The sequence below is a fragment of the Paramisgurnus dabryanus genome, chromosome 12 (genome assembly GCF_030506205.2).
Source record: "Paramisgurnus dabryanus chromosome 12, PD_genome_1.1, whole genome shotgun sequence".
Taxonomy (NCBI): Eukaryota; Metazoa; Chordata; class Actinopteri; order Cypriniformes; family Cobitidae; genus Paramisgurnus; species Paramisgurnus dabryanus.
This window is the reverse complement of record NC_133348.1, coordinates 2892672-2909371: the sequence shown is the minus strand read 5'-3', so window position 1 is coordinate 2909371 and position 16700 is coordinate 2892672. Positions and strand designations below refer to the sequence as shown.

The following is a 16700-nucleotide window of genomic DNA, read 5'->3' as shown; positions in this document are numbered from 1 at the left end:
TTCCAAAAAGCGCGGCTTGTTTGTTGGATTCCTAATGAGTCGCTGTAATTCAACCGTCTGCAGGACGTTTTTGTCCTGCATGCTGAAGACTGGAGAGACTCGCGGGTGTATGCACTTTTCTCCAGTAGCTGGTAAAGGGTTATTTTGTATTATAAATAATTTATGTTACTCTTGCTGCTTTTGAACTACTTATTCATTTATGTGAGTTAAATTGATCTCAATATTTGTCTTTAAAGTGTGTTTTCAAAACGAAAAATCACAATTTTGACAATTTGTCATTTGCAATGTTTATTTGTGGATAGTTATGTTAAAAGTTCAAATAAAATAAAAAATATATAGAATTTGCTTTAAATGTATCACAATCTTTTCAGCAATCAATGAATAGCATTGTGGAGGTACATTCCAAAATGTGCTGGCTTTATTTCTTTAACATAAAATGAAAATTATTTTAAACTTCAGTTAAATCTTAATTGCTGTCCCCAGAGATGACCTCTGTCATATTTGTCAGGGTGCGAGCATCCACCAGGTTCTTCAGTCTTTCAGCCCATCTCTCATTTAGGTCAGCACAGATCTCATTTCCAGATTTCATGAAGAAACTAGATTATTAAAAAATAATAATAATAATTTTACTACAAATTCACAATTGCTATTGACTTTAATGAAAATACAACAAAAGAGACTTACATAATTCCTTTGTTTATACATGCAGGAACAGTTGTTTGGTAACCGACAACCTGCTTTACTGGGATTCTCATATTGGAATAAGAAAAGCAGCATTTATCAGGACCTTTTGAATCTACAAAAGAACAAACAAAAGTACATTATAACAGTAAATACATTCATTTATTCATTTACTAACAGTATAAAAATAATTTTGTAATTAAATGTAACTTTGCAAATATTTAAAATTTTGGGCCATCATTCATAAATGAAAAATCAAGATAAAGGCGTACATTCGCTGTTTGTCAATAAGCGCAGCAAAGACAGCGAAACAGGTCTTGTAGAGTGATAAAAAATTTCAAGTAAAAATGATTTCAAAATAAAATGTAAGCAATTTGTTAAAGCCATCTGTAGAAGAAAAATACACATTAAGAAAAAGACGAACTTTGGGAGCTTGCCAGTGTGCAGAGGGCGAAGAGAGCGAGACAGGCGATGAAGATGCAGTGAAGCTTCATGTTGAAGTCTTTGGTTGTTGTTAGTCGGTAAATTTTGTTGTGTTGTCAGCGGCAGGTCGTCTTCAGTTTGATCACCTCACTGATGCCGTGCCTTTTATAAGGTGTGCGTTTATGAGTGGGGCTGGACTTTTTCCACTACACAAACCCCATAGGTTCAGTCCAATGAGGAGCAAGTGACATCACAGGCCTGGCGGAAAACCATGATGTGCAACGATGCTCATAAAAACCTCAAATCAAGCCTAATACATGTTTCATTAGCATTTTGAGGTCACAAGTCCTGCCCCATGTTCTCAAGTGCAATGCATTGCAAGAAAAGTCCCTTTATGTGGAGTAAGATGAGTCTGGGGCTTGTTATGGTGAAAAGTGGTTAGACTGAAAATATTTTGTGTGGTTAACAACGTTTTATGTGCAAACAGCTCAGTTAATAATTGAGTTACTCATTGAGTTTAAACTACACAGTTAACAGTGAGCATTATCATGGTTTGCCAACTATATCATCAGTTTTATATTATACGAGCATGCTTAAGTAATACTGTGTATTTATTTACAAAGTTTTCTCAATTAACTTTTTTTGTTTATTGTCCTCTATTCTGGTATTTTTGTGTGGGGTCATTGGTCCCCCTTACCTGCTGTTTCTATATCATCACTTCCTCATCACCCATCACTCGTGAACATTGTATCTGTTTAAAGACAAGAAACCATGATGTGTTCTGTGAAAGGAATAAAAGACCTTGATTTCCAAAGTTGTGCTATAATATATTCAGTGAATGACTCGGGCATCACTGACACAGTTCATGTAGTTATGTACTGTGTGTGCTCCTTAAACCAAGTGTGTTGAATGCATGTACTGTAATGCAGCCTGGCATGAGAGCAACTCTCTGTGTTATTGTTATTGTTTGTATAAAAGTGAGGCATTATCAGAGTATGTTCATCAAACCACAACCTCAAAAACAAACACTCACGTGGTATGATAATCCGTGTTTCATTCGTTCAATGTTTTTTTTTTTCAAATTAAAACCAAAAATAAAAAAAATTACATCTGTTTATGGATTTAGGTTTATATTTAAATTGAACTTTGAAATGGCTTCTGAATTATGATCGTCCTACCTGGTTAATAAAGTGTCATGTTTGATCTTATTCTGGGATGCTATGTAAATGTTGATGCTGCAAGTAATAATGATGTATCCTTTGTTACCGTAAGGGCTGAAATCAGGCTAGGATCGGCCTAAATCCCAGTTAGAGCAGATAATGCATCAGCTGTTGATTTAAGAGATGGCGGCAACCAATACTGATACTGATTTGCTTACCATTGACCAGTATATTAAATATTAAGGACTTGCATCATGTGCGACACTGGGAACCAAATGAACGAGTGTAATTCCAGAGTTAACCAGAATAAGCAAACATCCATCCAAATCTGTAAGTGTTAAAAATTAATAATCAATCGATTTGTATAAAAAACAGTGAGATTTTATCTTTTGGAGTCAGATAAAACTACCCAAATTACGTAACAAGCGCCGGAAAAGACAGAACGCTAAATAATCTTTCATATTATGTGCAAAAAGTAGATTTCCGCAAACATAATTGTATAATGACTATTTAATGCTTTTACAGTATATTCAGACAGTCACACAGTCTTTTGAAATTTGCCAATTTTGGCTGTACCAGACTTCACACTAGAAGATTGTTAGCTCCTCAGCTGTACGAATGTCTTTTTTTAGGTAAAATACATACAGAACACACCCACACGAAGTTTAACAGTATAGCATATAGGAAAACAGGAGCATAGTAATATACGTATTTTACTATAGAATTTCATATTTATTGGTAGTAGTAGTACCAGTAGTTGTCAAAAGTTTTCAAAAAATTCTGACAAAGTGGCTTTTGTATTGTTTATTTGTGGATAGTTATGTAAAAAAAACAAAAACAAAGGTTATAAATGTATAATCACAATCTTTTCAGCAATCATTAACCAGTTTTTTTTTTTTAAGGTAAATTTAGATTTTTTATTTAAAGGTGCTCTAAGCGAATTCACGCGTTTTAGACCATAAAACATTTTTTGTTACATACAGCAAACATCTCCTCACTATCTGCTTGTTACCTGACCGCTGTTCAAACTGTAAAAAAACGCGTTCTCTGTAGACAGCCCAGGCTTCACAAACAGCAATAACAACACAATGACCAAACCTAGCACAACGAAACATAACAAAGTGTTCCAGCCAATAAACGACAAGAAAGATTTGGGGGTGTTTTTTTTTAAAACAGTTCAAACATCAACAAGAAGTGACGTCGCACAGATTCGCTTAGAGCGCCTTTAAAAGAAAAATGAATAAAAAAATTACTGAAAACTTGATTTGTTTTTTATTAATGTCTACGTCCTCTGTCATCTCCTGGGCGCGAGCATCCACCAAGTTCTTCAGTTTCTGAACCCATCTCTCGTTCGGGTCAGCACAGATCTCCTTTCCAGATTTCCAGAAGAAACTGAATTTTCAAAAATATTAAGTTTTTTGATTTCACATCACAGATTCAAAATTGCTTTTGATTCTAAGTAACACACAACAAGAAAAACTTACATGATTCCACTCCTAGGACATTCAAAATTAGTTGAATAGTAACCGACAACCTGCTTTACTGGGATTCTCAAATTGGAATATGAAAAGCAGCATTTATTAGGACGTTGGGCGTTACCTGCAAGAAACAGAGATGTTTAATACATTTTATTTACAGTAAACTATATTTCATCTACTAACAGTAAACGATAATGCTTTTAAAATAAATCTTAGATCGTTTTGTTATCGTCATTTGTAAAAGAAGTAGGCCCATGATAAAGACGCATATTCACTTTGTGCCTGTGAGCAGCTGAGGGCGAAGACAACGGTACAGGCGATGAAGATGCAGTGAAGCCTCATGTTGGAGTCTGTGGTCGTTATGGTAATCTGTGGATTTTGTTGTGTTGTTAAGACTGTCTTGAGTAGTGATATTAGCTGTGACAAAATTTTGTGGCGTTTGTTAAAGGAACAGTATGTAGGATTGTGGCCAAAACTGGTATTGCAATAACAAAACTTGTGGCTAAAACTGGTACTGCAATCACACAACTGGTGGCCAATACACAAAATGACAACATAAACATCAGTTGAGGGCTGCAACTCCACTTTTTAAATGACAAAAGCCTGGCCAGACCACTGTTGTCAGTGATATAAGTATTTGAAATGAAAAATTTCTAAATGTCTAGTGACATATCAGGGCCATTTTATGATTAATTGATGTACATTTCTTACATACTGTTCCTTTAACGATTTTCCGTAGAGCAAGGTTGCCAGATACAACTGATGATTCTCAGCCCAAAAGCTGTCCAAAACTCACAGAAGAAACCCCCGCCCAAAATGTTTGATCAACAATTAGTTCAGAATTTGTTTGGTCACGATAACTATAACAACAAACAACATCAGCTGCCACAGCAAAACTCAAGACAATGCTCTCTAGCAAGAACTTTTGTCCTTTTTTCCCCACCCTTCCCAAACCACAATAAAATCCAAAGCTTCCAAAATCTTTCAACACAGCACAAGTTTTTGTCTCAAAGTTTGATTTGTTCTATCAAAAACACGTGATATGCAGTTGGCCAACCGGGATGTCCCGTTTGTGTTAGATCATGTTCGTGTCACAGTTATATAATGTGATATAATAAAGCAAAATCGCTCGAGCAGGAGTATGATATAGCTCTATATCATCACGACTGTGATTAGGCCTCAGGTAATCACAGCCGTGATGATATAGAGCTATATCACACGACTCCGAGAGCGTTATTGCTTTTATACAACAGTTTGACGGCACATGTTTAAAAAACGAAAACTAGAAAACAACAACGGAGTTATTTTAAAAGCCTCTTTGTTTGGGAACTACTTTCTTCTGCCACGGATTTAAGGGCGGCCAGAATGACAGGTAAAACTTTCGGCTGCTTTGAATCTCATAAGAACTCAATGGACGGAATAGCCGTTTTCTTTATATTACCGTTTCTTGGTCACAAAGTGTAGTATTAAGATTAGTTCAGTCGAGAATATATATGTATTATATTTAAATCTGCAGTCGATTAGTAAAGATAGCGCCGTTTAAACGTTTGCTTAGTAAGATTCGGTACGAGAACCAGAGCATGAGCAGACATCAGTGTTCACTCGCCCCGCTGACCACCGCCCTCTCTGGGCTACATCTCTGACAGGGATTCCCTGGCTCTGATGTTGGCCTTGTCTGTATTTGATGGTCAAAAATGAGATCAAATCAGCAGTATTTGGTGTCATGATCAAACTATTACTTGTTTTCTTATTCATATTTTTGTGTTGTTATTGTTTTGGCGCGAGGTAAAAGTTAATAAAACTATACTTATATAATGCTACTATTGCTTTCACATTTAATCTTAACGCGATACGAGCACTCGCTTGTTATTAGACTTTGGTCTTATCAGTACTATATAAAACTGTTTTTTACAGGGATCAGAGAGATGTTGTTGCATGCTGCTTATAAATATATCAGTGGCAATATCTCATAACATGTTTTAATAGTCACGTCACGACAAAATAAATGATCAATGTCCACATTTAAAAGCTGCTGTGCTTACCTGCAGTTCCAAGGTGTTGTTGCGTTCTGAGGAGAGAGATCGCTCCAGAAAAAAAGTAATGTTTACATCCCTCTTTCCAAGTGTTAATCGTCCACACGATGTGACAAGACATTACTCCCATTAAGTTTAAGGTAACATCCAAGAGCGCTGATCTTTGACGGAATAATAACTGCCGATTGGGATCCACAGACTGGTTTACAAGCTAGTGAACTAATGAGACACACGGAGAGTGTTTAAAAACAGCGCGTCTCTGTGTGTCCGTTCAGTTTTTCCATTCAGAGATGAGCCTGTTTAAAGGACCTCCATTCACTAGGTGGCAGAATGATACGAAAGGTGAAGCGGTTACTGTGCCGTTATCAGCAGAATATCGCATAGCTCTTAGCCAATCAGATTCGAGAACCAGAAAGAACTGTTGTATAATTGAGCTATATAGCCTATTCATATCTCATAGGTGCTCAGCATCAACCAAATACAAGAGGAAATAAGGATTCATTGGTACACATCATGTATGCTGTTTTCTTATCAAATTTAAGTATTCTAACACATACCAAACCATAACTGTTCTAACGTTATCATTAATTAAATCTTCATATCAATCACGTCATGTCAAACACTAAACAGCTTGTGTACCTTAGATGCATTTGGATTCTATCATTGGAAAAATTCAGCATTCATCGAGGGCCTTGGATGGCTGGAGAAGAAATATGAGGTTAGAAATTAAATTTTATAATTCAATACTTCCAGCATATGAATTTAGTTATATTACTTTTCTTGGCCCTCATGTCTGCTAATAGTTTTCTCTGTTTTTGGCGTTTCTCTGTCTTTACCATTATGATGCATAAATTTGTTAAAAAATGGGCCCATACCTTCTCACCACTTACCTCTGTTTTCTCCAACCAGAATCTACTGACATCGCTAAACCTTTGAAACCATTCGCTTTTAAACCACAGGAAATGGTTAGCTTTATTTATTAGCGATGTTAAAGTAGTGCTGGCAACAGAAATTTTGTTGTTGCCTTTAATGCATATATGGGCTTTAAATTGTGCAATTTTGAAGACAACTTAAACTAAAGAAAGAAGATTATTAGATTGTCTTTTGTATTTTGTTTATTTGTGCATAGTTCAAAAAATATATATTTTACATTTGCTATAAATGTATAATCACAATATTTTCAGCAATCAATAAATTGAAGAGCATTGTGGAGGTTCATTCTAAAAGGGGTTGGTTTTAGTTTCTATATATAATATAAAAAAGTCTAAAACTTAAAAGTTAAATCTTAATTGCTGTCCCCAGAGCCCTCTGTCATCATCTGGGTGCTTTCGTCCACCAGGTTCTTCAGCCTCTGAACCCATTTCTCGTTCAGGTCAGCACAGATTTTCTTTCCAGATTTCATGATGAAACTGGATTTCCAAAAAGATAATGTTTTTTTTAGATTTAACATCAGATTCACAAATGCTATTTATATTAATTAACACACAAAAAGAAACTTACATGATTCCACTCCTGTCACATTGAAAATGAGTTGTATGGTAACCAACAACTTGCTTTAATGGGATTTTCATATTGGAAAAAGCAAAGCAGCATTTGTCAGGACCTTGGCTATCTGCAGGAAGAATGCAGAGATAATAAAGTTCATTAATTTTGATTAACAGTAGTTCAATATACGCAAATAAAACATCATTTTGAAAAAAATGTTTGCAGATTGTTAGTCATTCATAAAGAAAGATTAAGAAAAACACATACATTCACTGTTTGCCAGTGAGCAGCAGGAAAAGAGGACGAGACAGGCGAGGAAGATGCAGTGAAGCTTCATGTTGGAGTCTTTGGTTGTTGTTAATCAGTGGATTTGTTGTATTGTCAGCGGCAGGTCGTCTTGAGTTTGATCACTTCATTAATGGGTTGCGCTTTATAAGGTCTGCGTTCACAATGGGGGGCTGTACTTTTTCCACTACACAAACCCCATAGGTTCAGTACAATGAGAAACCATTGACATTACAGGCCTGGTGGAAAACCATGATGTGCCATGATAATAATAGGACCTCATTCATAAATCAAGCAAATTTTCTGCTAGGGTCTTTTATTAGCAATTTGAGGTTGCAAGTCCTGCCCACATGTTACCAAGTGAAATGCATTTCAAGAAAAGTCCTGTCATGTAGCCTTTTTTAATGTATAGAGCAAGATGAGTCTGGGGCTCATAATGCAGGAAATGTTAACTGTCAGTTAACAGAGAATGTTTTAGAATGGTTATATTAGAAGAGCATGCTTAAGTCATATATTTCTTTACATTAGGTTCTCAATTAAGTTTATTTGTTTATTGTCCTCAGGCTATTCTGGTCTTTTTGTGAGGGGTCACTGTTCCCCTTACCCGGTGTTTCCATTACATCACTTCCTCATCACCCATCACACGTGAACATTGTTTAAAGACAAGTTACCATGATGTGTAATGTGAAAGGAATAATAGACCTCGATTTTCAAAGTTGTGCTATAATATATTCTGTGAATAAATCGGGCATCACTGACACAGTTTATGTAGTTATGTACTGTGTGCTCCTTAAACCAAGTGTGTTGTATGCTTGTAATGCAGCCAAGCATGAGAGCAACTCTCTGGGTGTTATTTAAACATTTAGAGTAACAGATTTATTCTCTGCTAAAAAGGATATTGAGTGTCTTACTAAGCAGTTTTACTAAGGCATTATCTGAGGATGTTCATCAAACCACAACCTCAAAAACAAACACTCAAGTGGTAGTGGCAGAGCGTTGCATAAGCATTGCAAAAGGTCAAGGTCATATTATTTCTATAATACATTTAAAACAACAAAGTTATACAACAAATTGCTGTGCCTGTATAAAAAAGGAAAAAGCTGAGCTTAACTCAAAGATCTAAGACTTTTTATATGTACACAAAACCCCTATTTCTCTAAAATATTGTTCAGAATTCTTAAATCTGTTAAGGCTGTTTCACACGGTACGCGGCAACCGCGAGTGTTTAGTTCTTTTTCAATAGACCCTTTGCAAACACGTGACCTAGACCACGTGACGACGCCATGCTGGACGGCAAAATCACTGGCGCACTAGGTTGATTAGTAATAGACGAGCGGGATTTTTGATTAGTTTTAAACAGTTTAAATATATATTACACTAAAATACATGGCTTCTTATATTAAGGAAGTTGTTGTGCCGTTATCGGTCGAGGTAGGGCATTTGGTAGGTCCTCACAAAAAGCGCTATTTAGAGAAGTTAGAGATAGCGGGACTGGATACCGACCCTTACCTTCTTCCGCCTTCAATTTTCACGGACCTCATTAAATCGCCGAATCTGCCCGACTTCAGCCCGCATGATTTGTACCACTATGTGGTAAACGGGATATCCCCATACACTGGTGCTGATCTTAAGGCTTTTAAAAGTCTGCAGAGCTGCCAACTTCTGAGTCCTAACCATTTGCCAATTGATAATAGTGTGGATTTTAGCTATTTCTGTGTTAAATAGTTGGAAAAGACTGCGGTAAAATGGTTCACAGTACAAATCGAATCATATTTTAGAAATTAAATTGAAATAAAAGCTTTTACTGAGTTTAAATGCCTGAGATTAGAGTCTTTACTATTATTTTATACACTTCTATTATGCTTTTCTTCTGATAAAATCTAATGAATGGGCTACTGGTCTCTGTAAAATGTATAACTGCAGATAACAGCAGCTTTGATTCAGTTTATCCACTGAGAAAGAGAAGCGTAAAGTGATGATTTGTGATAGAGGGACTGTCAAAATCAAATAAACCAAATGAGTAGTTTATATTAAACTAAAGCAACAGATAATGTGTATGTCAAGACCATATAATTATATTTCGTATATATTATTGTTTATAGATGTCAAATATCAATTGACTTTTTTTATTAAAACCTGTCACCGCAAACATCACGCAGGCTTGTACTGCTTGCAAACATGCACACGCGAGTGATGGTTGCTTAAAATTGCTGTTTTCTGAGGGTATCTGCGTGCGTGGAATCCGGGCAGGTCTCTGCTTTTCATCCAGACCTTGACGCTTTGTGTGTTCGACTGGTGCGGAGCTGACTGATCGGCGTATGACATCAGAGTAACGCGAGAGTAAAGGTAAAGGCGGACCCTTTTGTAACATTTCGACTTGCTCTCGCGGTACTCTGATGTCCTCGCTGCCGAACTTCCTGCGCAGCGCCACATAAAGTGAAATGCTCTTTGACTCTTTGCAGCAAAGTACCAGCAACATGAGAAGTGGTGGCACGCAAAAGACAGTGAAGGTATGCTAAAATATTAAAGTGTCAGTACTGCGAGCACTGGTTTAGCTACTTACATCGTGAAAATGGATGTGTGGCGTGAGAATGGGGTCAATTGCGATGCGTGGGAGTTAGCAGCTATGATTTATGGTGTCACTGCAGCATTAAACAATAACATTCATGTAAAAATAATGTATTTATGCTACTTTTCTGTAATGGTAGGTGCATCATAGCAACACGAAATAACCATTTTATGACCCTAACGAACACAAACACGTACTTGTTCGGCTTGCCGTCCGTCTACAATATAGCACTTCCGCCGTCCGTCATGGCGTCCATAATTCGCGCGAGTAGACCGTGACGTCACGTGCAAAGGGTCTATTGGAGACGTGAGGAAAGCGGCAAAATGGGGGCGGTTACAGAGGTGAAGCGAATTTGGTCCACACGCCTTCCTCGTGCACCCAAAATCCTGTCCCTTCTCCGGACACAGCACTTCATGGCAGGCGCCGTTGAAGATAAGCTTGACGCGTACCGTGTGAAACGGCCTTTAGTGAGCACTTCTCCTTTGCAGAAATAATCCATCCACCTCACAGGTGTGGCATAGCAAGATGCTGTTTAGACAGCATGATAATTGCATAGGTGTGCCTTAGGCTGGCCACAATAAAAGGCCACTCTTTAATGGGCAGTTGTAGTTTTATAACACAGCACAATGCCTCAGATGTTGCAAGTTTTGAGGGAGCATGCAATTGTCATGCTGACTGCACAAATGTTCACCAGAGCTGTTGCCTGTGAATTAAATGTTCATTTCTCTACCATAAGCCGTCTCCAAAGGCGTTTCAGTGAATTTGGTAGTAAATCCAACCGGCCACACAACCGCAGCCACATGTAACCACAGCAGCCCAGGACCCCCACATTCAGCATCTTGGCCCCACCACAGAGAAAGCACAATCTCTTTTAGATTTTACTGTTTATCGTAGTGCTCTGCCAGACTGCTGGTAACTCAGTTAAATAATCAGTTAAATAAGGAACCAGGCCATTTAAAGTTTTAAAAACAAAGACTAGAATCTTAAACTGGATTCTGTAATGCAGAGGTAACCAATGCAGTCATGCCAGTACCGGATAACTCATTTCTCTTTTTTTGTATCGGTCATTTGCCTGTACCTAATGTATCGCATTTTGTCATGGGTTTGAACCCAGGGAGCACACATACTGATAAAACAAATACCTTTTACTGCACTGTCAGTCGCATTGAATAAAAGTGTCTGCCAAGTGTATAGTTGTAATGTCATCTTTATATACATGCTGCATTTATGTGTTATATTTTAACACAAAATGACACATAATGTGTTAAAAGCTTAACGCACAAAGATGTGTAAAAAATTAACACATTCTTTTTGTGGTTTAGTTCATTAGCATAATAAATATTATGAACTTGGTAATAAACACTTTTACAACATTCATTAATCAATAGGTTAAGGCTACTTAATAACACATTTTGCTTAAAATATTGCTTAACCTTACTTCATATTTGACCTGTCTGTCTTTTTGTCTACATAAAGTTTTGTAAAGCAGAGGCAGATGTGGGTTTTTGCAAAGTGAGATAAGAAACCACAGGGCTTTAAATAGAACCACAGAGGGTGGGAAGATCTGAGAAATAATATTGAATGTTTCCCTTTCAACCCCACAGTTTTACCTGGTAATCTAATTTTATTTAAACTCATCACATGAGTTTAGTATTTGAGTTTGGCTACTGTTTTGTCCTGAAGGTGAAAGAATAAGAAATGCATACATTTCTTTTTTTCAGAAATGTTTTTTTTTAACAGTCCATGAATCTTAATTAACTAATAACTAAATTAATTCTTACTTAAATATAAACTAATGATAAGTTAAGGCATGTACTAATCAGAACCTAATGACGAGTCATTAACTACAAAGTGACAAAATGGGTGTTAGTTAACATATTAATTTAAAGGGTCCTCAAGTGGACATTATTCATGTATTATGAGTCATATTGTAAAGTCATACTATAAATACCCATGACTATACTTTTATTTGAGTGTTGTGTTTTATATGGTTGTGAACTAGTTGGGTTTAGGGTAAGGGTGGGGTGGATGCTCCAAAATTTCTTTAAAACTATGAAACTATTTCTACATTTACAAATGAAGAATATAAATGTGTCTCACTCTCATCTGACGTATAAGGTAAAAAACCTTCAAACGTAAGCACAGGTCGTATAAGCTTTGGCCGCTAGAGGGCACTAATCCCTTATACGTCCCTTGACGTGGTATTATGGTGCTTGCACAAATTAACTATTAGGTAGTAATTTTTGGAGGACAGTCTCATTACTTCACTGTCAGTGTCATGATCATGTCATCCCTTTATGTCTTTTTAAGTGTTTCATGTGACAGGGTCATGGCCCTATTGTCTTGTTTTGTGTGGAGAGTCACGTGGTCTGTGTTTTGTGTGCCTCATGCTCTCGTGTCTTAAGTCTTGATCTCGCCCCCTCGTTTCCTTGTTATTTATTCATTATTAGTTAACCCCCTTCACCTGTGTGTCCTTGTTCCCTAGTTTAGTTCTCCCCTGCCCTTGTGTCTACCGTCTCGTGCTGGATCATTGTTCATCTGTGATGACGTCGTGTGTTCTTGTTTTGTCACATCCTGCCCTGTTTAGTGGCATGTTATAATATTCTTTTGGATTATTGTTTTTGTTTTACCCCGTCGAGGGTGTTTTTGTTATATAATAAACGTCTTTTGGTCGAGAGCTGTCTGCACTTGGGTTATTTCTTCCTCACACTTGACAGTCAGCACTCAAAAAATAGCTGGGTTATTTTAAAAATGTGTTTTAAATAAATATTGGACAGAACAGAACGCTGGGTTAAATTTGACCCAACTGCTTGGTTATTATAACCCATGGTTGCATAACAACCCAACTTTTGGTAATTTTTAACCCAGCATGTGTTCTTTCTAATATTTATCCATTATAGGACCCAGCTATTTTAAGAATGAGGGCATTGCCAATGCAAAGAAAAGCATTTTAAGCATTACGTATTTTTTAAAAACATTTTTGATATCAACCAAATAATGCAGATATCCTGCACTACCACCATAGACCCCTAGGGGTCGTAGAACCACTTTGATGTCTCTGATTTATTCCTGACTCATAGGCATGCATGATCAGGACAAAATTATGTCATAGTGGTGTGGGTGGTTAATAACAAGGCCCGATTTCAGGTGCACATGAGATAAGTAAAAGTAAATCAGTTCAAGGCAAAATGCAAAACAAGCCATGGGCTCTTTATCCAAATTATAAGAAATTATATAGGATAAAAAAAAATATTGCTAATCTATTTACCCATTGTTAAATGAGGAATAAAAACAAATGCTTAAGGGTGTTTTGTTTCCTAAAAAAGTTGAATAAAAAAATATTAGTAACGAAATATTAATGAAATTGTTGTTTAATTCAATTTGCATATGCTCTTATATTTATATATTATTTTGTTTTAATGTCACACTATTATCCCTCTAAAAATAATAACCATAACCAGCACTCTGTCGTTTAAAAAAAAAAAGTATAAACAAGGCTTTAGTCACCAAATTCATGGTCATAAATATAAAACTTTAAAGAAAATGACACACATGTTGTTCCAATAAATGACCAAAATCTGAAATATTCTTCATATAGTTTATTTGTATAAAAAATGTAAACAGAATAAATGTAAAAAAGCTTAAACATGCTTTGAATATATTATAACAATGTTTAACATCAATTAAAAGCGCCTGCATTTTCGTTTAAATGAAAGCTTAAAAACTGTTGAGTTTGAAAAGCAAAGAGCGATTTACATTTATGGACTGATCTAAGAGCTGTCATCTGATGTCTCTTTCAGGTTGCGAGCATCCACCATGTTCTTCAGTCTCTGAACCCATCTCTCATTAAAGTTAGTACAGATCTCTTTTCCAGCTTTTGTGAGGAAACTGGATTTTCAAAAAGATGACGTTTCTTAATTTCACATCACAGATTCACAATTTTTATTTATTAACATACAACAAGAGACACTTACACGATTCCACTCCTGTGGCATTCAAGATGAGTTGTAAAGTATCCGTTAACCAGCTTCAGTGGGATTCTCACATTGGAATAAGAAAAGCAACATTTATTAGGACCTTGGGAATCTACAAAAGAACAAACAAAAATACAGTTTAGTTTATTCATTTACTAACAGTATCCAAATATTTTGTAATAAAATGTAACCAAAAATGTAATAGATTATTAAAAATGTTACGGATTTAAAAAAAAGTTTGCTGAAGAGAGCGCACAAATGATGTACAGTGATGCATTTGTTATAATTACCATAACATTTTATGCATTTATATAAATAAAAATCAATTAAGCTGTTTGTTAAAGCCATCTGTAAAAAAACAAACAATAGGAAAAAGACGAACTTTGGGAGCTTGCCAGTGAGCAGAGGGCAAAGAGGACGAAACAGGCGATGAAGATGCAGTGAAGCTTCATGTTGGAGTCTGGTTGTTGTTATTCAGTAGATTTTGTTGTGTTGTCAGCGGCAGACTGTCTTGAGTTTGATCACTTCACTGATGCTGTCCGCTTTATAAGATGTGTGTCCACAAGTGGGGCTGTACTTGCCCCACTACGTAAACCTCTATGGTTCAGTCCAACCAGAAACAGGTGACATCAAAGGCCTGGTGGAAAACAATGGTGTGCTTTTTAAAAGTTGTACGTCCTGTACCCCTCCCCATTTTTGTGAACCTGCAAGAAATGGTGACAAAGGGGAACCTGAGGCTGATTTAAATTTGTCATTAAGTTGTTTGTTCTTTTCTAAACGCATTCCAGGAAAGGAATTTTCCCCACTCACAAATTTCTGCATAAAATATCTTAAATCTGCGTTTTAATTAAGATTGCAAGTTCTGCCCCATGTTCTTAAGTGCAATGCAACAAAAGCATCTTTTTGCAAATGCATGCTGTAAGACTACTTTGGGGCTCATGGTGCAGGAAATGTTCACCCTACCGATGCTGGAAAGTGGTGACTGAAAATGCTTTGTGTGGTTAACAGATCTGCACACAGTGTCGTCTGAACTAACTGTTACTCATTGAGTTTATGATACACAAACAGATAATGCTTTATCATGGTTTACTATCATCTGTGTGATCTGTTTTATTTTGAAACCACATGCTAAAATGATACTGTATATCTCTTTGCATTAAGTTTCTTTCTGTATTAGGTTTCTTTTGTTTATTGTCCTCCTCACACATTTGAGCTTTTCTAATCTTTATGTGGGGGGTCTTTGGTCCCGTGTACCCACTGTTTCCATGACATCACTTCCTCAACACCCATCACATGTATATATGGTACATACACTGTACATACAAGTAACCATGAAATTTTCTATGGAAGGAATAAAAAAATTGAATTTTTCATTTAAGTTGTGCTATAGTATGCACTATGCAAATCATGGCTCAAACACAATCATTAATTGCTAAAATAAATATGTAGTTTGTAGTACTGGTATTTACTGTGCTATGATCAGTGTATGTTTATCAAACCACAACATCACCACAAAAACAAACACTCAAGTGATTTAATCAACACGACCAATAACACAAACCAATAGATATTATCAACTTGTTACCACAGGCCTGTTGAATGCTGTATTCTAATTGGCTGAGAACTGTTCAGTGGGTGTTGATTATTTATCTGTAAACCGCACACCTTTTAAATGTCTTAAAAATAGGCACCAGAGCAATGTTTGTGGTATCCGTGGGAATAATTGACTCCGGTCCTTTGAATTATTCGAAAATAATGCACACCTGCGGTATAAAGGCACTCCGCTTTGGGTTGTGCCACATTTCCACCTTGGTTGTGCATTAGTTTCTAATAATTCAACAGCCCGTCATCAATTATTCCTTACATAACAAACACACTACTATCAGCATTTATTAACCTGGGTTAATGCTACTTTATAACCTGAATATTGCTTTGTGTTCATTTATATTTGTTGTTTTATCTGTCTGTCTTTTGTCTACATTAAATTAAAGGTTTTGCAATCTTGCAAAATTCTGATGCAAAGGGTGAGAAATGGTACCATGGTGCTCTAAATAGAACCACAGAGAATGGGAAGGTGTGAAAAATGTTGTTTGAATTTTTCCTGTTCAACCCCACAGTTACCTGGTAGACAAATTATTTGTAATTGCCAGCTCTAGATTCATATTTAGTAAATTTTACAAAACTTATTGCATTCACAAAAAAATGAACTTTAACGTTTGTCAATTTTACTAAACCTTACATGTTGTGATTACTTAAAAATTTAATTTAACAATTAATTTCTAATTCATTCAACAAAAAGTGTGTTTTGTCCGCTTTACTTAAAAGTTATTTGTTCAGCCAACATAACATTGTTGCATAAAAGTAACAGATTAATAAAACCAATACAGACTTGCATCTCATTGCAGTGTATTATGGGTAATTGTTGTTCAGGCACCCTCTTGCAAAAGTGTAGCACCATTAGATAGGTACGTGAGTAATATAAGTGGTCAAGTATGAGTCAATGAACTTGTTCTGATGTATTTTAGAACAAAACAAACAAACAACTTGCTTTTTTAAATGTTTTTCATATGTATTATAAATTTTTATTAAAAAGGCCTATATGATGAGTTGTA

The 16700-nt window shown here is 36.1% G+C and overlaps 3 protein-coding genes across 3 annotated transcripts; all 3 read right to left on the bottom strand.

Moving 5' to 3' along the window:
- Nucleotides 1–2944: 2944 nt before the first annotated feature.
- On the bottom strand, nucleotides 2945–4197 carry LOC135737854 (C-C motif chemokine 3-like). The gene is made up of 3 exons (XM_065255733.2): nucleotides 4018–4197; nucleotides 3749–3863; nucleotides 2945–3656 (listed from the first exon to the last, which is right to left on the bottom strand). Exons 1-3 carry the CDS (start codon nucleotides 4082–4084, stop codon nucleotides 3479–3481), a joined length of 360 nt encoding a protein of 119 aa, XP_065111805.2. The 5' UTR covers nucleotides 4085–4197; the 3' UTR covers nucleotides 2945–3478.
- A 2808-nt stretch (nucleotides 4198–7005) lies between these two features.
- On the bottom strand, nucleotides 7006–7819 carry LOC141283048 (C-C motif chemokine 18-like). The gene is made up of 3 exons (XM_073816298.1): nucleotides 7528–7819; nucleotides 7276–7387; nucleotides 7006–7184 (listed from the first exon to the last, which is right to left on the bottom strand). The coding sequence occupies exons 1-3, from the start codon at nucleotides 7595–7597 to the stop codon at nucleotides 7061–7063; spliced, it is 306 nt and encodes a 101-aa protein (XP_073672399.1). The 5' UTR covers nucleotides 7598–7819; the 3' UTR covers nucleotides 7006–7060.
- A 5879-nt stretch (nucleotides 7820–13698) lies between these two features.
- LOC135737853 (C-C motif chemokine 4-like) lies at nucleotides 13699–14719 on the bottom strand. The gene is made up of 3 exons (XM_065255732.2): nucleotides 14471–14719; nucleotides 14089–14200; nucleotides 13699–14002 (listed from the first exon to the last, which is right to left on the bottom strand). The coding sequence occupies exons 1-3, from the start codon at nucleotides 14538–14540 to the stop codon at nucleotides 13885–13887; spliced, it is 300 nt and encodes a 99-aa protein (XP_065111804.2). The 5' UTR covers nucleotides 14541–14719; the 3' UTR covers nucleotides 13699–13884.
- Nucleotides 14720–16700: the final 1981 nt, after the last annotated feature.

Excerpts from the sequence above, each read along its gene's own strand:
- LOC135737853 (XM_065255732.2), bottom strand. The coding sequence starts at position 14,540 with ATGAAGCTTCACTGCATCTTCATCGCCTGTTTCGTCCTCTTTGCCCTC. Across the intron at positions 14,201-14,470 it reads CTCACTGGCAAGCTCCCAAA|ATTCCCAAGGTCCTAATAAA; the intron begins GTTCGTCTTTTT and ends GTTCTTTTGTAG. Across the intron at positions 14,003-14,088 it reads TGCCACAGGAGTGGAATCGT|TTTCCTCACAAAAGCTGGAA; the intron begins GTAAGTGTCTCT and ends TTGAAAATCCAG.
- LOC135737854 (XM_065255733.2), bottom strand. The coding sequence starts at position 4,084 with ATGAGGCTTCACTGCATCTTCATCGCCTGTACCGTTGTCTTCGCCCTC. Across the intron at positions 3,864-4,017 it reads CAGCTGCTCACAGGCACAAA|GTAACGCCCAACGTCCTAAT; the intron begins GTGAATATGCGT and ends TGTTTCTTGCAG. Across the intron at positions 3,657-3,748 it reads TGTCCTAGGAGTGGAATCAT|TTTCTTCTGGAAATCTGGAA; the intron begins GTAAGTTTTTCT and ends TTGAAAATTCAG.
- LOC141283048 (XM_073816298.1), bottom strand. The coding sequence starts at position 7,597 with ATGAAGCTTCACTGCATCTTCCTCGCCTGTCTCGTCCTCTTTTCCTGC. Across the intron at positions 7,388-7,527 it reads CTCACTGGCAAACAGTGAAT|ATAGCCAAGGTCCTGACAAA; the intron begins GTATGTGTTTTT and ends TTCTTCCTGCAG. Across the intron at positions 7,185-7,275 it reads TGTGACAGGAGTGGAATCAT|TTTCATCATGAAATCTGGAA; the intron begins GTAAGTTTCTTT and ends TTGGAAATCCAG.